This window comes from Anomalospiza imberbis, chromosome Z (genome assembly GCF_031753505.1).
Source record: "Anomalospiza imberbis isolate Cuckoo-Finch-1a 21T00152 chromosome Z, ASM3175350v1, whole genome shotgun sequence".
Classification (NCBI taxonomy): Eukaryota; Metazoa; Chordata; class Aves; order Passeriformes; family Viduidae; genus Anomalospiza; species Anomalospiza imberbis.
This window is the reverse complement of record NC_089721.1, coordinates 21,660,936-21,682,289: the sequence shown is the minus strand read 5'-3', so window position 1 is coordinate 21,682,289 and position 21,354 is coordinate 21,660,936. Positions and strand designations below refer to the sequence as shown.

At 41.7% G+C, this 21,354-nt stretch overlaps 1 protein-coding gene across 3 annotated transcripts in view; it reads left to right on the top strand.

Annotated features, from left to right (window-relative positions):
* Positions 1–797: 797 nt before the first annotated feature.
* The window catches only part of THBS4 (thrombospondin 4), a 42,460-nt gene continuing 21,903 nt past the window's right edge, over positions 798–21,354 (top strand). Inside the window, exons 1-7 of one of the 3 annotated variants that reach the window (XM_068177491.1) lie at positions 798–1,029; positions 7,021–7,224; positions 11,305–11,552; positions 12,636–12,741; positions 18,294–18,376; positions 18,955–19,006; positions 21,080–21,252. In XM_068177491.1, coding sequence (XP_068033592.1) covers positions 963–1,029; positions 7,021–7,224; positions 11,305–11,552; positions 12,636–12,741; positions 18,294–18,376; positions 18,955–19,006; positions 21,080–21,252 — 933 coding nt within the window. In that variant the 5' untranslated portion in view covers positions 798–962. Of the gene's footprint in view, positions 1,030–2,801; positions 2,967–7,020; positions 7,225–11,304; positions 11,553–12,635; positions 12,742–13,478; positions 13,513–18,293; positions 18,377–18,954; positions 19,007–21,079; positions 21,253–21,354 lie in introns of those variants that run through there. The other 2 variants (XM_068177490.1, XM_068177492.1) reach the window with 2 other exon arrangements.

The following is a 21,354-nucleotide window of genomic DNA, read 5'->3' as shown; positions in this document are numbered from 1 at the left end:
TGTGCCTTGTGGGCTGTTTGCCAAACATTGCCTCCATGTGTCTTCTTTCTGAGTAAGCACAAAGAATAAGCAGATACAGAGCAAGAACAGAATATGGTCCTCACAAATCTAACACTAACAAAGACAAAATACTACAAATAAAATCCTCCTCAGGGGATGGCTGGTCAGCACCAGCGCAAGAGACTCCTCTGTATTTAAATCAGAAGTAAGGAATGTTGTTATAATTACTTAATAAATATTTCTGTCAGATAAGGAAATCTTTCAAGAAGACATTTCATATGCTTTGATAATCTCAAACTCAGTAAACTCAGTACATAATGAATGGCTGCAAATTACTGATGGTGTTCCCCTTAGGCGAAAGCAAACCCTTACTATCCTTTTCTCTTTTTTTTTTTTTTTTTTTTTTTTTTTTTTTTGTCCAGAACTGTAAAGATTTTGCAGACCTTCAAAGTGTTCTTCTGTCATGCACTTAAGTGTATGTTTGCAAAAAATGCTCTTTGTTGAGTCAAGGCTTTTCCTTAATAAACAGTTGAACATCATCAGTACTGCTCTAGATCCATGTATTAGCCTTCCACCATCTGTACCGTCTCCCTGTGTTTTAGGTTGGGGACAAATTCTGAACTAACACTTATTTTTAAGGAGCTTATGACACTCAAAGTTCCTCCTTTTCTTTTTGCATCTTCTTGCCTCTTGCTTACCCCTTTTAGCCTCCCTTTTTTCCCTGCTCCAGAGCACTCTGCACCTGATGATCTGTTTTTCTCACTCCCCTGTGCAGCTCTTGACCAGGTCATTGACGCTATGGTGTCATCCTGTCACTTCCACTGCAGGGGCAAGGATGTGGGAGTGAAGCTGAGATGCTTCTTCTTGTGTGGAGATGTATACAGAAGAGCTGTAGGGGGAGGAGGAGGAATAGCACCATGCTGTGACACAGGGGCTGTGGCAGAGCACCCTGCTGTCTGACAATGGGCAGAGGAAGAAATGGGCAACTTAAGGAGTGGGTCAACACTGCTATCAAGAATAAGCTAAGAAGTAAGGGTGTATTGTAGGGTATATGCCATGTGGGGAGGGCAATTACAGGTCATGTGAATATAGGCCAGCTGAAGGTATCTGAAAATCTCACTGGGGCTGTGTTGGACAGCAGCCCACAGCCATGCTCTCTGTGGTGTAGACCTGCTCGGGCAGCCCCTTTGCAGTGCTTACAGCCCCTGCCCTGCAGCGTGCTGTGTTTTGCTTCCCACACAATGAGCCCCCCAAGGGCTGTTCTCTGTGGTGCTCCTTAGATGTATGCACCAAGCCTGATCAGACTGAACATTAATCAACACTACTTTGTTCACTTTAACATAAAATTTCCCTTCTATTGTTGCCCAACTTTTTATGATGTAAATAATATCAGACAGCTCCAACTTTTCCAACTGAGTGTGGACAGCAAGCTGTGATGGGGCCAAGCAGGACTTCCTGGATTTCTGATGTGACAGAGGTTCATCAGCAGAGCTGATACATACAGAGACGTACAGGACAAAGAGAGTTGTGCAGCAGGATAGGAAGCTCACAATGTTTTTGGGTTTCTTACTTGCTCCCTTTCTCCTGTACTTTCTTAACATCAGCAGTGCAGAGGCTAGAATTTTCTGAAGTAGAGGACAGACAATGGGATAATGATATCCTAAGGGAACACACAGTGCTGAAAATTGTTGTAGTTGAAAGAAGAAGTTTTTTTTAAAATTGACTTCGGCTAAGTTACTGAGTTTGGCAGCTTGCTAAGACAAACAGCCTTTTTCCATAGTGTCCATCTGGTCAGTTTGAGCACTCCCAATGCTTCTGAGCTCTTTAAATGAAACAAAGGAGCAGATGATACATTCCTCAATTTGCCAGTCACAGTCTTCTAGAAACCCAATTTGTCCCAGTCTGCAAGCTGCACGACCCCTTGTAGTGACACTCTTCAGTTAGGAAAAGTGGAGTATTTAAATTCCTACCAAGACCAAGTCTACACACCAGAGCATCCCCATTTGTTTTGACTTCAGATATGCATGAGAGAGAATCTAATATATGTTAAACTTTAACAGTTGACACTAAACACCTGACTGCAGAGCAGGCAGAGAAACTTGTGAGCAGGCTTTGCAAAGATGACAGCTGTATTGTTGTCAGAATACACAAAGAAATATATGGTCACCACTTGCTAAACATAGAAAGGGAGGCAAGAGAGGTTTTAAAGTAAAATCGTGCCAACCTCAAAGTTAAGCATCCTGCAGTCAGCAGGACTGGGTGAACAAGGCTACATTATCTTCATGCTTCTGACACTTTTGCATCCCTCGCCAGACTAGTGGTTCTCTGAAGGGGTGCTTGCAACAGCACTGGTCTTGCTGTCCCTCCTGAACATACAGAACTGTTACTCGGCTTTTAAAGCACACCCAATTCACTTCTGGGGCCATTTTCTTGTGACTGGTAGTAAGCATAGTGGCTTATTAACCACTGAACTCCGTGATCTTAAAGGTCTTTCCTAGCTAACTCTGTAATACTGTTAATTTAAAGTCATTAAACACATTTAAATTTCCAGGGCTCCTCAAAGGGCAGGCTCCAGACAGAGTCCCCACAGGTGCTGGTTTTGAGGGGCGTCGCCAGGATCTCCAGCTGTGTCCGAGCCACCTCCACCGGTGCCAGTTGCCGGCTCGGGTTCCGACGGCGCGCTCCCTCCTGGTCCACCCCAGCGCTCGGCCGTCCCCCTCCGCGGCCCCCGCCCGCCTCCGGAGGGGAGCCCCGGCCAATGGCCCGGCGCCTGCAGCCAGCCGTGCCTGGCCCCGGGGCCGCCCCCGTTAAACGGCGGGGCCCGGTGTGGAGCGGCGGCCGTCCCTCGCCGCCCTGCCCGGCCCGGCCCGCGGCCGCCATGGGGTGCGAGCGCGGCGCCGCGCTGCTGCTGCTGCCGCTCGCCCTGCAGCTGTGCCCGGGCCGCGCCGCCGCGCCCGCCCCCCGAGGTAAGGGCCCCGCGCCGCCCGATGGAGCGCGCTCTCCTTTTCCTTCTTCCATTGAGAAGGCTCTGGGCTTGCAGTGTCCCGACCTCTGCCCTCCGCCGGGAGCCCTCCTTGGCAGCGAAAGGGAGAACTCTGCAGGTGCTAGGGGAGCCGGGCCGTGGCAGGTAGCAGGAGCCGCCGCTGCTCGTCGGGGCGCAGAGCCCGCCCGCGGAGCCGCCCGGACTAGCGGTGGGGACCGGAGGAGATGGCGATATCAGCCGCTCCCATGCAGCCTGCAAAAACTGTTTTTGTAGGTGTGCTGGTGGGTGCGTGGATCATCTGAATAGCCCTTTTCCAGCTGCAAGTTCTTAAATGAGAAGTGAATTTCTAAGCCGTGAAAACTCTTTGGGAAAACTGTACTACATAGTAGAGTCCATTGGAAAACTCGTACTTTTAAATCCAGCATTGCTGTGGCAATATTATGCACGTAGGAGCTGCTGTATTTTAGAGCTTGAGTTAAGTGGGTGGTATTGCTCTGCGGTAGCAGCTTGTGACTGGAGCCAGCTCGGCTGCCGAGTGCAGCAGTTAGTGCAACTTCGTGCTGCTCCAAGAGCCTTAAAGCTGCTTGTGGTTTTCGCTACATTTTTAACCCCCTCTACTGCCTTACAGAATGATTTTTGACACGTCAATCGGTTATTACTTAAGCAGATCTAAAAGACAGCCTATCACAACAATATAGCTGCATTTCCAGAAGCCTTTGTTGAAGACCTTTACAATGTGAAGACATTTCAGAGAATTGTTATAATGACAAGTTGCATATTACCGGTTTTTAAAAAAGCCAGCTTTCTAACTTGTCAGGGGCAGTGGCCAGTGAAAAACTCCACTCTCAATAACGGATGCTTTCAGCTTCTTGGGGTCAGTGGGAAATTGTTGTGGTAGGATTTCACTGCAAGTGTCTAAGCCATTAATAATTACTTTGAAAAGTGCTGAACAGTAGTGGAGCAGTGTTTACATCTACTACTGTGATTAGGTGTGACCAGAAAACAGCTTTGGAAGGTCTTAAAAAGCTGGTGTGATATAGCAACAGAGTTAGAGGAAAAAAGGGGTGTTTCAAGTTCCATGCTTTCCTGTGTCACTAATTTCACTCCTCCATGCCTACTCATACTAGCACTTTCTGTCATGTCTTCTAGCTCTCATCTGAAAAGCTAGCCTTGATGGCTTTGGGCAGATTTCCAAAGTGTGGTTTGCCCCTGTCTCACCATGTAGCTCATCCCTTGTTAGCATTTGTCTAGGAGGGTAAGCAGCTCTGTTTTAAAAACCACAGAAGGAAGGTGCAGGAGAGAATTCCTGGTCTGTCTCAAGAGCAGACTCAGTTTAGCCCAGTGGGTATGCACACTCATGCTTGAAGGCATGAAGGCATGTCGGAGTTTTCAATCCATTGCATGGATTAGAACCAGCTGCTTGTGCTTTTCAGCTTTGGCAGTCCTGTTCTGTACATTTGCTTTCAAGTCTGCCTTTCCACGGAGAGGAACAAAGAGACAAGGTCCTTCAAAAAATGAGATGTGAAATCTTTGTGATCTTTTTTTCCTTGTTTCTCCCAAACAAATGATTGTCTCTATAATGGCCCAGAGCTGTCTCTAACTGCCAGCTCTGCTAAGGATGTAAAATGAATTTTCATACCCCCCTCATTCTTTTGCTAGCTGCATTTGCTAGCATGTATGTAAGTTGTGCTTAAGGATGGATCTGATCATGTAATGCGTCCACATGCTACTCAGTGAAGATATCCCAGAAAAGAGTTTGATAACATGGTGCTGAAGGATGTGGTTCAGGCACTGTGCTTTGTGGAACACAACTGCCAAACCATCTTGAGTATTAATTTAAATATGCAAATAACAAAAATTTCAATAAATGTTTTGTATAACTTTAGACAGATGTCTCACAGTGTTTAGTCATTACTTTTGTAATATTTTTAAGTGACTCTAGTATAGATTAATGAGTATCAGAGAAATTGATAGAAATTCAGCTAATAGACATAGAACTGAACAAAATACGTAGCTATATTTCATGCTGTCAAAGTCTTTGGTATTGTATTGTGTTGCTCCAGCTGAGGAAACACAGCTGTACTTTATGAATGGCTATTCCTTGTAAAATGCTGTTATACAGAGTAGTGAGTTGCATTTCAATCTCGTAGGTGGGCAGTTGCTCTGCTCTCTCTGCACTAAGTGTGATGAGGTACCCAGCTTTTTGCTTCTGCTTTCCATGTCACTGGTTTCAGTGGGAGCAGTGGTTGTCCTGGGATGCTGTAAATCTGAATTGAATGAAAGAGAAGTCTTTTGACCAGGTCCACCTTACATATATATTTCTTAGTTGTTTGACAGCAGTATTACTAGTGCATGCAAATCAAGAGCCTGATATTTTTTATAGTGTGAAAATTCTCTGTAGAGTCATGAGATCCTTAGACCCAATGCAAGTGTAGACTTCAGAGATTATTTCAATTACTTCATGAAATGAAGGGGAAAATATTGACATTTTCTCTCTTTTTTGGAAATAACATTAGTGTCTAAATGAATAGATGCTTCAGAATGAGTGATGGGAGCAGTATGAACTCACACTCTAGTATAAGGGAACAGGGTTTCCCATATACCTGTGGGAAGGTCTGTGTGCCCATGTGGTTGTTCTTTGAGTGCTCTTCAGTATTTTCCTGTGTGTAGTGTATGAAAATACTGTAATGGTAGGATGACCTCATCACCTTATAGACAACAACAGCTTTGGGGTTGTGCTGTGTAGACAAGGCTCATCTGCACAGGTCCACCAGTGTTTTTTCAGCCTGGGAAATTAAACTTATTAGTACAACTATGGAACTGAATCAAGCTAAGGCCTTTGCCATCTGCCTGGTGTTATGGCTCTTCTATGGTGACAGCTCTACAGTATTGTTCCAGTGTGGGAGAAGAATACGGCCCACCTGATGGTAGGCCTATGGAGTGTCAGTGGTATACAATGGCTCAGGGTGCTCTCATACTTAAACAATACTTGTGCAAAATCATTTATCAAACTTTACTGCCAGGATGTAATATATATACTGCTTTAATTGCAGCAGGTTGGAGTAGGAGATAATCAAGAAACCTAATGGAAGCATTTATTGAGTTTGGAGATGTCGTGGATTTAGGAACATTGGGGAAAACCCCAGTTTGTTGTTTCAGTGCCATAAAGGACATAGCTGACTTATATATGTACAAAATCATAGACTCTTTGCTGATGAATTTTGGAAAAACTAAAATAAAAATTTGAAAGAGCTTTCACTATGCCTTCAGGGTTTGTGGGTTTGGTTTTGTTTTGTTTTGTCAGGCCTGTATTTCTTTGTTTTCTGTGCCAGAAGGGAAAGATGACTCTCATTTGCATAATAAATACTCTGAAAAGTTAGTGAAGTGAGAAGGTTGTGAACATCATATTGCTTACCTGGCTTTTTGGCATTTTAATTGGTGCCCTGCAAATGCTATCAAAGGATGAGCACCCTGGAAATCTGTCTGAAAATGCTGAATCCTTATCTAATTGATATGTGAACACAAACATCTGAATTTATGAAAGCAGAAATAGATTAAAAAGCTTTCTGTTGAGGTAAATCCTTAGAAGAGAAGCACTTTTGAGATCTACCTAAAAATATTTGAGTACCTCAATTTGAAGACTAGGTATTTCTAGTATTTCTAGGTATTTCTAGGTATTAGTAACTTATCAGTAATTCCTTTGAAAAATAAAAGTTGCTAAAATAAGATCAGTTGCAACAAATTACAGATATTTTAATAGAATCATAGAATAGTTGTAGCTGGCAGGCACCATCTAGTCCAAACTCCCTGCATGTATGAGGACATGTTTCACTAGACCAGATTGCTTATGGTATCCCTTCCAATGCCAGGGATTTGAACTTCATTATATTTACGGATGATCATCATATTGTTTTTTTGGTTTTTTTTTTTTTGGTAGGAAGAGTGTACAATCACCAATATGTGGTTTAAATCTCATTTTTCCTTGGTCATTATTATATTTAATTTTCTGTTGAAATTTGTTCTTTTTTTTTCCCCAGTTTTTGATCTTCTTCCTTATTCCAACAAGCGAGTGGTACTGAACTTCTTGCAACAAGCATTTGGGGATCCTATGCTGAATGAAGTGTACTTGCTCTCAACATTCAAATTACAGCCAAAGAGTACAGCCACTGTTTTTGGCCTATATTCACCAGCTGACAACAGCAAGTATTTTGAATTTACAGTAATGGGACGGATGAGTAAAGGTGAGTTGCTTGGAATGTGTATGGTAGAACTGGTGTTGGATCCATAGTCACTGGTGTGTGACAGATGAATGTTGACAGCCGTGTGATTAGCCTTTGTGCTTGAGTCATTCCTGTTGTACACTGTCATTTTTCACACCCCCTCTCACTCCTTCATCTCCTTGATGCTGATCTCTCCTGGCCAGGGGAGGCTGACCTAACAATAAGCTGATATCTACTCTGAGCAATGCTGAGAAAGGAGGAAAAATACATAGAGTATGGAGCAAGGAGTCAATTTGGTTTGGTCTTTTTTTTTTTTTTTTTTTCTTTTTCCCCTAAGGACAATCACTGGTTCTTATTACTCAGGAATGTCAGGGACACACGCACATGCTGCCTCATGCATATGAGAGGCAGGTTCTTGTTCCAATGACCCTGGAGGTTAGATGTGACTATGCAAGACAAATATTCCTGGCACTTAAAAGATCTGTTGGGTGAAATAAAGTGTTTGTTCTTTATTTACTGGAGTTAGTTAATCAGGAGTCAGAGTAGGAATGGCATCAGTTTTAGAAATAATAATAATAGTTTCATTGATCTGTAAATCTAGGATATACTGCAATTTTAAGGTTCAGTGAAAGATTGTTGATTTATTGATTGATCTTGATGTATTTATTGATTTATCATTGATTGTTGATTTTGTACATTATTGTTGCTGCATTGACTTCACCACTGCTATAGTAATTTGCTACTGAGTAATTAGCTGAATCAAATATACTGTGAAATTCTACTGAGAAATTTCAGCTTCTACATAGGGAAACTATTCAATATGCTGCAAAAGAAGAAAAGCATACCTTTTTGTTAAACATAGTTGGGGAATGAGTTAGATAAAACATTGGTAGTTTTATCAGGTCTGCCAAAATCTTTCTGAGGTAAGGGAATAAGAGCTATATATGTGTAGGGAACGGGTAATACATGGTCACAAAGCCTTATCAAAAGTGCCATACAATTCCTAACACTGACTTACTTAATTGCTAAATAAATGATAAATTTCACATACTTGCTCTCTCTCTCTCACATGTGCATAATTATATGTGCAAATATTGTACATATATATAGGAACACGTATGTATACACACAAATGTGTCTATATACATACAAGTTTCAAAATAACAAACTGATTTTCAAAAATGTCTGCATTTCTGATGGTTACTGACAGTCTCTTAAGCCTGTTAAAGTGTTTCTGGTGGAAGGTTACATGGTTTCTTTTGGTTTTGTCCTCAGTCATTGTGTTTGAGGAGCATCTGTGTGACTGGGCAAACGCAGTAATGGCATATGAATAGGCAGAATGAAGCAACTTGACCTGTCGGTGACCAGTGTTGAGTAGATGGGGGACATCTGTAACCTATCCGATGTAAAGGATTGACCATCAGATTGATGTAAGGATTGGCCAAAGAGAGGGAGGCTTTTTGCAGCAAGACAGTTCATTGGATCTCTTTGCCTCCTTATTACTTTAAAGCACCTTGTTTAAGGCATATGGCAGTGAGCAAGTGGTAGGCAGTGTTTTCACATGTGATTTCTCTGGCAGTGTTAGGGATCCCATATGGCTACTTCATACAGTAAGTTAAACTGCATCCAGGAGATTGTTATGTCAGCTGCAAGTATGGAATGTTTGAGTTGTGTATGATCTTCTCAAGATTAAACATCATCACTTAAGTGGTGAACCAGTGTTGGCATCTCAGCAGAAGGCAGAGTCTTCATATCTGTGGTATTTCTCTGCATGGTATTTCTAGTTATGTGCCCAAATCTGATTTAGGGAGCTCAAAGCAGGCCTTAGTAATACTTTAAAATGCCACATTTAAGAGTTTTGTTCCCAATGGTTGCTTCATATTCTGGTTTTATTGTGGTATAACTGGTAGTAATGTGTTTATAACACCTAAATGTTTATAAAGGGACTGGTCTGAATTATTGGGTTAACAGCTAAACTTACGGTAGACAATTGTGCCTTTCAGAGACAGATAGCATCCATGGATTTCTTTTTAATTATGGATTTAATTATGGATTTCTTTTTTAATTATTCTTTTATAGAGCAGACAGCAGTTAGTGCATAGAAGTGTTGCAGTTAAGCGATTCTGTGAAGCAGCTCCTATTTTAATTGAAAATTTTTTTCTTAAGCAGTTTATGTTACACACTTATGAATATCTGTAAAATATTCAAGCAACAAACATACTGCAGGGGCTTGGATGAGTTAAATCTTAGAAGTGGAGGCTATGATCCAAGAAAATCTCTCTTCAAAAGCCTACTCTAGTTTATCAGATGAATATTTGGCTTTGGCTGAGGAAAGAATACTTGGTCTTCCTTCCAAGTCTGATTGCTCCTTGTCCTGAAACTATTCTGGCAGGGTCTGTTCTGGGCCCTGCCTCCATCTCCTCTTTCTTTCTCTAGGCTACTCTTTTCTTTGGTCACTCTGAATGCAGGGCCCAGATCCAAAGACCTTACTTTTATACGTCCAGGTGTGCATAATAGTCACATAAATAAAATGCCTTCAATGTACTCTGTCTTGTCATATCTTTGAGTTTGCCAAGAAATGCTACCTTTTACTGAGTTACTGGTGACCTCATGCAGCTTTCTGGAAATCTCAACTCTGGCAGTGTTTTGACATAGACAGTAGTGAAAACATTCCTGATATTGGTCACAGCTGCTGCGGCTCTAGCACTAGTGTAGAGTTCAAAGATGGGGACATACCCTGCCCCATTTGTGCTGGTATAAATCTGGGGTTTTTGTAATCATTAGACTGAGGAATTTAAAAAATTTTAGGGAGCTTATGTGCAGTAAGTTGGGAGGTTACCAACAAACAGGGATCATAGCATCAAAGCAATTATGTTAGTAGTGGAAAGATGGGAAGGTAGTTTGTTAAATTGAATAGTTTCAGTAAGTAGCTGTCATTAGGTTCAAAGCTAGTATGAGATTCTACCTCCACTATATCCACAATTTTTGGTTGACTTAGTGTCAGATCATATGTGAGCTCTCACTTGATGTAACTGTAGCAGCCATCAATGAATTTCAGACTTTAGCAAGAGCCAGCATGTAAATATTTAGATGCCTGGTGTCTCTGCAGCTTGATTCCTCATGCTCATAACTGTTATGATCAGGAAATAAGAGACTGTCGGCTGGTGATCAGTGGGATCTTTGAAGGTCTGTCTGATACTGCAGGGTAGTTATACACTGTCCAGATGCATTCAGCTCATTGCTTCTGCAGATATGCAGTGGGAGAGCCAGGGAGAGATTTTGTGGAGAGAACTAGCTAGCTGATCTTAGAGATCTGACTCACAGATTCTTGCTTACTGATCCAATTTCCTTAGGAAAGAGACTTTCTTTTCAATATTGCTCAGCAAGTGTATTTGTCTGCTGTTGTGGGGTTTATTTGATAGTTCATTTTACTTAATGAAATGAGAAATTTTATCAGGTAGGTCAGTCACTAATGCTTTTAAAAAGAGCTGAGAGAAGATTTAGTCATCTCTAGGAGTGGACTGTGCCTTTTCTGCATTATACTTTGGTTTTATTGAGTGTTTGTTACAGAGAAGTGCAGGTTATTGGTTTGGAAACATGCTTCCTTTGGTTTTTAATTATGCATTTGGATACACTCTTAGGATGGCTCCACTGTATGTGGTATGCATCACTGAAATTGATTTTCTAGTTGTACACTTCTGCTACAGAATATTTCTGGGTCTGTCAGATATGTACATACCAAAGTGCTCTGACTAGAGGCTGCCTGTTACGCCCTGTAACTTTACCACTTGCCTTTTAGCACATTATGGCCTGTAAAGTGTTTTTGGTTAAGCCATTTAGAGAGGCCTGGACAAAGCAGAGAAAAACTCAGCATAGGCAGCAGAGCTTCACAAATAGAGAGTCACGTAAGTATCCTGCTAGTGCTGCTTTGAGAGTCAGTGTCTCATTTATTATTACCATTGTGTCTACATATGGGATGCATTTACAAAAGCGGACATGTGGAAAAATACCAGAGCAATTGCAGATTTCCACAGGATGTCCCTTGATCAGCCTTGGGCTATCTGCTACCCTCTGATAGTTCTTCTGTGTGTTTTGTCCTAGCGGTGCTGCGCTATCTGAAGAGTGATGGAAGGCTGAATTCTGTAATCTTTAGCAACATCCAGCTGGCAGATGGGAAACCCCATGCTGTCATCTTGTGGCTGAGTGGCCTGCAGCAGGGATTGAGTACGATAGAGTTGTATCTGGACTGCCTGCAAGTAGGTGCCATTGACGACTTGCCAAAACCGTTTTCAGCACTGTCTCAGAAGGTGGTGGCAGCTGAGTTGCACACTCTCCAGGAGAAGCCACAGGTGAGCATGGAAGCTGGGAACAGGCTGAGGACTTAAGAGGGATCACCAGTGAACCTCTGGATTACTGAATTCAAACTTCAGTCCTCACAGCAGCCAAGCTCTGTACAGTAATACTTTAATATTAAGTTGTGAAATAAATGTAAATAGAAGCTCCCTATGGAGCAGGTGAAATCTTAGCTCACATGAGCCCTATAATAATTTCGCTATTTGTTTTAGACATAACTTTTAGCTCTTTTAATAAAATTAAAGAAACCTACTGCCTCCTTCACTTCAATCTAGTTGTTTTTTTGGGGAGTGAACTTTTTGTAAGGACTTAGCTAGTGCAGTAAGGGCAGCTTTTCACTAGCTTCTTACAGCTATTCTGTATGAGCAATGCTTGTCTATGTATGTGGCTTTCCTCTTCATGATATGCCAAGAGACTAAAAAAGACAAAAGAAAGAGGACTCTTGTGGTGCCAGAGTGAAACCCTCATCTGTTTGACTGCAACAGCTTTTCTTCCTCTGTCTGCCAACCAGGAGTTGATGAAGCTTCCCTATCAACAGTCTGAGATAAACAGTGTCTTCCACAGCATCTTCCATCATCATTAATCAAAAATATGTATTAGAAGATACAAAGGCATTCTGCTGCCCCCAAGGTTGCCCACTTACTTTGTTTCATTACAGGCTTGAAAGTGAGCCTGTTTTTATGGAGAATGTCTGATGTGCCCATATTCCTGACATGAATATATGTACCTGTTAGAGAGGAGAGGAAAAAACCACTGCTTTGGATGCACTTTTAAAAAATCATGTAGCACAGAAATATGTGAACTTCCTAGTATGTGAGATCATATGAATTGGAATGGTAAAAAAAAAAAAAAAAAAGTTTGAAATAAAACCACAGCTATGCAAAAATCTGCAGGCAAAGATCCGGGACTTTATACAGTTCAAGTGGTGATGGATGGTCCTGAAGGGAATAGTGTAGGACCCCTGCATTCATAGGAAATGGACTCCTTCTCTCAAAAAAATGAATTTACTTTGTCTGATATTTCATATTCTTCCCATTGTTGTACCAGAATTGTGAGCTCTGTTTTTCTTGTGAGCCCAGGATACACTAGATGAGCTAAAGCTGGTAACTGGAGGAACCCTTGCTGAAGTGGGAAACCTGCAGGATTGTTTTCTTCAACAAATTGAGCCCGTACCTCAGTACACTGGTAAGGCCTGCAACTGGGAGTTAAAATTACTCTTAATGATACCAGTGCAAGGAAGCTAATGTGATGAATATTGAAAATGTGAAGAAGCCTATAGTCAAGTAATAACAATTATTTTACTAAATTATAGCTATGACAATTTCCTGTAAATGTTTTAGAAATAGCTCCATTTGGAGATAAAACTGTTGCTGATGATAAAGCAATGAACTGTTTTAGTGAAAGTGAAGTCTGTAATGATTGAAAGAGGTTTTTTAGCCTAATCTGGAAGGTAAATTTTTGTGATGATGATCTGCTAGTGTCAGCTTAATAATATTTTAAGTATTCAAATTGCAAACAATTGCAGATGGAAAGTAATGCTAAATGGGGTACATTGCTACAGGTTGTGTGAAAGGAAGATCAGTGGAGTAGCAAGATCTACCCATGTTCTTACCCACACTGACAGTATCCATTGCTTGTTGAGCACTGGACTGTCACCCAGAGGGGAGGACCAAGGTGTGAAGAAGCTTGCAGGAGACTGAAGAAAATGTTTGTGCCATGGTTACAGAGCCTATATGTCTGTGTGGGAAAAGCCATTGCATAGTAGCCACTAGTCCTGCCACAGTTTAGCCAAGGCTTTTGTCACCTGCTGAAGGGGACATTGATTTAAAAACAATTCATTTTCTGCCTGTGCTGAGCATTGTGGAGACTAAGCAGGGAAGAGGGAGGAAGGGAAGGAATTGAGGGTACTGGGATCCCTGCAGGCCCTCAGGGGTTTAATGCAATCCCCTGTGTTAGGTGAGGGTGCTTCCCAACCTCTGGACACAGAAAACCTGTCCTAGACTGTCCCATCTGTAGTCGTTCTAGTCCCTGTCCATCTGCCTTTCTGCTGTGGGTGTGAGGGAGAAGAATGGGTTCACACTGTGCATGAAATATGTTCATATAGGACAGCCATAGGAAGGAAACTCAGATCAAAGTTTGAAATAGGATTAACGATATGTTCTGTCTTGTACCCTTTCCAAACTTTCCAAACTCTTGTACCCACTGCCAAACCCAACCCTGCAGCATTGCTAGTTTTGATAACAGAAACAAGATGCAGAAATTTTGTGAGAGCATCCTGGGTGTATCACATGAATGTAGGCATCAGTGGTGTGCGGTGGTAACAAAATCTGGTCTACCTTTCAGCTATGTAAGTCCTTAGTTCCAGATACTTCTATTTCCTTGCTTCTTAACATATATACACTTAGATAAAAAAATTAATTTTATCCTCAAAGCTCTCTCTTTTTCACTAAATAAACAGGCATTCAAACATGAAACAGAAGGGTAATTCAGTGTTTTCTCCTGCAAAAACTGGCAGCACTCTCACAAGTTTCCAAATTGCAAACTGGCAGCTTTCTCATTTGTAACTTTTTACTCACTAATCAATAACGCAAATGGTAATATACAGACAGACTGTCACTCTGTGGCTGCCTCCACCTGGCTTAGTCTCTCAAATTCAGTTGCTTTTAACTTTCAAGTGGAATTAGTATCATTAATAATAGTAGTAGTAATAGTAATAGTAATAGTATTAATAATAATAATAAACTACTCACATAAACATATCCAAAGTCTACATAGTCTAATCCGCCAAAAGAAAAGGTGGGTGTTCCAACAGCAATTTCAACTTGTCTGCCTTGAACTTTGTGTATGAATCATGATGCCCTTCTATGGCAATGTCAATTTTGCCTACTGCCAGGAAAAGCTAGAATGCAAATGCTCAGCTGTGTAGGGGGGTGAGACCTAATATCTTGGTAAAAATCTATGCTTTCATATTAATTGGAAAATTCTTGGGAGTGCTTTGGACCTGAATAACTGTATGTGGCTTTGACTGTGTGCCTCATTGTTGCTCATTGCTTTCACAGCAGCATTACCTCCACGTTCAGTCTGTGAGGCTGAGACACCTAAGCAGTAGAATGAGATTATGATGGTCAGACACAGGCTGAAGATGTATATTTGGATTTTTGTGTTTGGATAGGAAAATAAAATGCAAGGTATACTGGGTTTGGTAGAGGAGATTATTTTGCTGCATGTGATTATCATCACAAGATCATTCTGGTCCCAAGAGATCTTAAGAGGTTGTCTAGTTCATGTAGGCTACTTGAATCTGACAAAGCATTAAAAAAAAGCTATGTTGCACCAGACCAAAGGTTGTTTAAACAAGTTGCAGTTAGTATGTCAATATAGACCCATGGGCAAGAGAACCATGTGGTTTTCTCTGAATTCGTCACTGTTCTCCAGTTCATGGTATTCAGAGCTCTTGACTCAGAGGTGATGTCTTTGGGATTCGTACTCAATATATGTTTTTGTCCATGAATCTGTCCAGTCAGTTTTAAATGCATGGTCAAGAAATTTATCACATATCTGAGGAATATTTCCTTCTGTTTACTTGGAACCTGCCTCTTCATAATTCCACATAAAATTTGTATGTACATCTTCTTTGGTGAAAGATTATAGGCTGTTCAGAAATGTTTTTTATTGTCAGCCATCATCTATACTATAATCCTTGTTTGCTCACCAGACAAGAAACCACAGTCTTCCAGAGTTCAAAATGTTGGCCAATGTTCTCACACACATGGTGTGATTCTTGGGATTGTCCCATGTGGGGCCAGGATTTGACCCAATAATCCTGATGAGTCCCTTCCAACTCAGGCTATTCCATGATTCTATGGGTGTCATTCTCTTAGAATGACAATTTATGATTTGAATGACACAGACAGGAGCAAATGTGTGACTTCGGCCAGGGAGCTGTTGTTCCTAAGAGAGGTAGAAGCAATAGCTCTGAGGTGTTTCACTGTGGCAAGTGTTTGTACATGCCTGGACCAATTGGCTGTGCAAAGAAGCTGGTTCTATACTGCAACATCCTGGCAGGAGAAAGATGGGGACTTCAGTTCCCTGTTGGTCAGTAATATTTCAGAGCAGTCTCTGAAGTTAGTTATTACTGAGAAAGCCAATCTGTTAATCATATTGTTAATGATTCAAGAATATAGAGCTATGGAGTAGCTGAATTGGGGAGTATGATAAGATATTAGGGGTATGGATGAGAGAAGCTACATGGAAGGGCCAGATAACTGTATAGCTTCATGCTGGTACCTTTTGCTTACCTGCTTTCTCCTGGATCCACTATATTGTGGACTGACAGCTTCCTTAAAAGCCTCTCTGAGTACTTATCCCTAAACACTGGTTATTCTGCTGCAAGTGGGGCCTGCTGTTGAAATTACTTTTAATGGAAGAGAAAAAAAAACAAAACCAGGTGTATTCAGCTGTTTCTGCTCTGCTGTCTAAATTTGCACACAGGACATGTAGTTCATGGCAGTGTAACCTGTTTAGTCCACCTTAATGTTCAGCAGTCTGTAAAACTTAGCTACAGAACAGATCTGGTTTTGATTTAGATGCTAACCAACAAACACCATCTGAAGTCTTGAGAATTTTTTGCAGGTTTCAATCAATAATGCCTAAATGAGCATTTGTTTTAAAAATAAATCAAGAAGAGACCCCAGCATCTGGCCTGACATCCTGTGTGCTGGGTTCCACTATGGGATTCTAAAATACCCATGATATTATGTCCTGCTGTTGTCAACCAAATAAAAATATGGCAAGGTTAGGACTAGAAGAGAGGCAGGCTCTGGAACAGGTGATTCTTGACTTCAAACTTGTTCAGTGTTTGGATGAGAAAATACGAAGTGAAGAAAACTTAGTCTGTGAGGATTTGGATGTTCCTATTAGAATGTTTGGAAACAGTTAGACATGCTTTGAAGTACAAATCAATAAGGTAAACATTAAGAGACACATTTTTCATATAAGCTTTCAGTACTCACAAAAATAACATGTGAATAAACCTCCCTGAAACTAGCAGGCATAATATCAAAATATCCTGCCTGCCTAGACTGTGGAAGAGCATATATTTTTGAAGTTTGTTTTTAGATACAGACTTATAGAAGTAAACAAATATCTTCTTGAGAGGTACAAATTCACAAGTAAGCTGCAAAAAGAAGCAACTACAAGCTACTGCGCTAAACAAGCTCTCTGCTTCTTCTCTGTGACTGCCTCAAAACCAGTGTTTTATTTAAGAGATTGAAATCTGTGAAGATCTTGGCTTTGATCTGGTCCTTCCCTATGGCTCATTAGAGATATAACTTTTGGTCTTGTCTTAGAGGTCTTTAATTGGTTACTTGGTATTGAAGACTGACTTCTGGTGTGAGTTCATAGTGTGTTGAATAGATGTTTTGTGAGTCCATACAAAGTCTGCACCTGTCAGAAGTAAATGCAGCCATGAGACTTGTGCAATATGATGAGCTGCCTTTGAGAAGAAAAGCCAAATGACTGTTGCAGTTACTAAAAACATTGTTTTGTCAGAGCAGGCACTGTTGATGTGTTCTCAGAGCTTCACAGTGAGCTTGCTCAGAAAGCTGGGTAACTTCACTTTGAAAAATATGTATGAATCAGTAGTGGTTAGAACTGTGCTGTGTCAACAGGACCAGGGAAGTAATCAACCCATTGTACTCAGGATTGGTGAGGCTGCACCTCAAATCCTGTGTTCAATTTTGGGCCCCTCACTTTAAAAATGAGATGGATGTTCTGGAGTGTGTCCAGTGAAGGGAAACAAGGCTGGTGAATGGACTAGAAAATGTGTCATATGAAGAGCAGCTGAGGGAGCTGGGTTTGTTCAGTCTCAAGAAGAGGAGGCTCAGGGGTACTTCATTACTTTCTGCAACCCCCTGAAAGGAGGGTGTAGCCAGGTAGGCGCCGGTCTCTTCTGCCATGCCTGCAGTAGAAGAACATCAGGAAATGGCCTTAAACTGAGGTAGGGGAGATTAAGCTTAAATACTAGAAATATTTTTTATTATTAGGGTGGTCAGGCATTGGAATAAATTGCCCAGGGAGGTGGTGGAATTACCTGGAGTTGTTCAGATGGTGGCTGTATCTGGTGCTAAGGTGATGGTTTAGTGGTTTAGGGGTCACAGTGGTAGTGTTGGGTGGATGGTTGGACTGCATGATCTTAAAGGTCTCTTCCAACATTGATGATTCTATGACTCTGACTCTATGACACAGAATGCACTTATGCAGGGTGTCTTCCCATTGCATGCACATATGCTTCATGGCCTCACCTTGCCCTCCTTGCCCCAAATAGGTTATCACAAATACCCAGTTCTGAAATCTTGAGATTTCACTCAGGGTTGCTGGTCTCAGGCCTTGGGAGGAACCAGTAGCACTAGTGACCTTAGTTGCCTAGGAGAGCCTTAACACTGAAGTAATGGTAGAAGAATTGTGATCTTATTTTTCTCTCTGTGGAGAGCTTTCTGCTTTGCCCATTTCTGTGGTATATGAGGAGTTCAGTCCAGAAAAGCCTTGAGTTCATGAAAATCACACTATAAAATTTGAAGTAAATACTGTGTTTGCTCTGATGATTTCTACTGGGCTTGCATAACAGTAGTGTCTGCCCTCCATGGAGCCATGGGTTTTCTATCTTATATCTCAGAAATTACCATGACAAATGAAGAAGAGTTAGTTGTGCTCTCTTTTTCATTGCTGCTTCCCTGCAGGTGATTTTAATAGACAACTGATGGGTCAAATGATGCAGATGAACCAACTACTGGGAGATGTGAAAGACCTTCTTAGACAACAGGTAATGTATAGAGGCTTTGGTGCGAAATATCCCAGTTTTGCTTCTTTGATAGAGTCAGCGCAGATTATGGGTAAGCAGTATACTCCTGTGTAGAGTTACTGCCTTGAAGGCATGACACAATCAAGAATAAATAACATATAGGTCCTGGTACCCTGTGCTTGCAAGGGAGGATCATTGAATGTGGGAGTGTATGGGGCTTGCTTGTTCAGATCAAGAAAATTTAGTGTCTGGTGAGGAAGTAGAGTAGCTATCCTAGCCCACTATTAGATAGTTGTGTGTCTGTTGCATTGAACTGAAATTGCATTTGTTTCACTTGCTGGTGGGTGACAGAACTGAAATTACTGGTGGCACATTCCTTTGGTCAAACACGGACCTTTGGACCTTTGATGAAGTCTGAACCTAAGTACATCCATTATCCATATCCTTCATTTTATGGAGTACAAAGAGCATTTCATTTAAGACCATTACCTGTGTTGCATGGTTTGAGCACCATCCTGGGGACTATTGGTTGTTATCTCAGGCAGGTGCAAACTGAAACTATCTGTACCTAAATAACATTTATTTTCTATATTCTCAAGGTCAAAGAAACAACTTTTCTGAGAAATACCATAGCTGAATGCCAAGCATGTGGTGAGTATTCATGTTATTGCTGGTAATGTAGAAGAGATTATAGTTGTTTTAAAACTAGTATTGATCTTATTAGCTTTATGTGGTTTCTAAAAAGTACTTTTTAAAAAATACTGTGTCCAAAGTTCTAGTGTGTTTGTATTTGGGCACAAATTTAAAATAGATTTTCATTAGAGAAAAAGCTTCCACAGACCAACAATCACCTATTGGGGGATAAAATGCCACTAAACCAAGCAGTACCACTCAGGCTGTACTGTCAGTTCTCGCTCTGCCACAAATCTGTGCCACATGTTCTGCTGGAGGGAGACACTGTCTCCCAGCTATCTCATGCACAATCTTAGTAGAAGGACAAGGGAGAAATCATATTTTGCTCTGGCTGGTATTATGAGTCTGAGGAAGATCCTATGCAGTCCCCCTGAAGTTTGTCTGATTCTGAGTAGGCAGTCACTAGTTAACAGCAGTAAGACCCAAAAGGTGGTCTTTTCTATAAATGAAAAAAATGCATACTTTCCTAAATGCTACTGCATAGCCCTCCTGCATCACACACAGCTGACAATCAATACACAAGTGCAGTCAGTATAAAAACCAATATACTCCCTTACTGTGTGAGATGAAAGGTCTTGAACTCATCAGGCCTTTTAGTTGATTTCTTCTCCCAGTCTGTCAGCCTCATCCAAACTTAAGCTGAGCTCTAGGCAGGATGACCCTTTATATGTGCCAAAGGAAGAGTCAAATTCCTACATGCACTTGTACCAAAGTTCTGTACCGACCAGAGTCTCAGAAAGACCCGTCTTTGGCTTGTCTCTGTGCACCACAGCATAGTCCTGCTGTGTTTGTGGGCTGCCTGCTGCTCCTTCTTTATTCTTATTTGTAGACTGTCAGAGATGCTGTTGTGAAACCAGAACATTGGTTTTGTTATGAAGTGGTGGTGTTACCAATTTAGCCAGAAAAATGCCCTGTATATGTACCCTTATACTTGAGTCCCTTGGTCTGAGGTTACAGGCTTTCAGAGTTTCCTGCCCTGGCCTGTGGGAGGATGGATTGTAGGAAAATAGAGATAGTGCTGAAGGCAATCTCACCCCTGAAGAGTTGCAGCTGTACTAATTACCAAAGAGTAGGAACAACCCTGCCCTTAATAGGGCACAGCTCTGTCCAATACGAATGGGTGTTATAAAAGAGTGGGTTAGCTAGTTGAGAGGGAGCTGGAGTTTGTTGGTTGTGCTGTAAGGAGTAAGGGTTAGTATGTGCTACTAGGGACAGAAAGGGTCAGGTGTCTGTAATAGGGACAGTAGGGGTTAGTATGTGCTACTAGGGACAGAAAGGGTCAGGTGTCTGTAATAGGGACAGTAGGGGTTAGTATGTGCTACTAGGGACAGAAAGGGTCAGGTGTCTGTAATAGGGACAGTAGGGGTTAGTATGTGCTACTAGGGACAGAAAGGGTCAGGTGTCTGTAATAGGGACAGTAAGGGTTAGTATGTGCTGCTAGGGACAGAAAGGGTCAGGTGTTTGTAATAGGGACAGTAAGGGTTAGTATGTGCTGCTAGGGACAGAAAGGGTCAGGCGGTTGTGACAGGGACAGGTAGAAGTCAGCCAGCCATGCAGAAGAGAGAGAAATGGAGTCAGTGTTGCAAGGAGCTGCCTGTGAGAATTCAAAGAGAGAAGGTATGAAAGTCTTACAGGAGGATGATAAACTGATGGTGACAGTTCCCATCCACCACTGATTGGTGCCAAGCACTGATGCCAACAACTGGTGGCCCGTATGGGGATGAGTTCTGACACTGGCCAGCAGCAGATATGTTTTAGGACTAACCTAGAAGGAAGACTCTGATATGTAGTCAGGAGAAGCACATGGAACTAAAAGAATAGCTTCAATTTCCCTTGCTGGGATCAAGTTCCTGAGCTATTCCTAGCACTGAGCCTTTGAGCCACAGCACAGATGCTGCCACACAGCTGGCGGCAGCAGCACAGTGCAGGGACATGAAGTGTCTTGGGAATTTCTTCAGAATGCCTGCCAGTTGAGAGCCATGACGAACATTTCTTTCAACCACTGAAACTGTTGTTCTTTCTGCGTTAAAGGTTTAGGCACTGTGAGTTTTCCAACTCAGCTTCCTAGACGCACTAAACCAAAATGTGAAGTTAATTCCTGCTTCAGGGGAGTGAGGTGCATGGAGACAGCAGAGGGATTTCAATGTGGGCCCTGCCCTGAAGGACTCACGGGAAATGGAGTTACATGCTCAGATATTGATGAGGTAAAATAGTTACTTTCACTGAATTAAAAAAAAAAAGCTAAAAAGCAACTGTTTCATACATATCAATGGGTTGCTAATTACTTTGTCTTTAGCATTTACTGG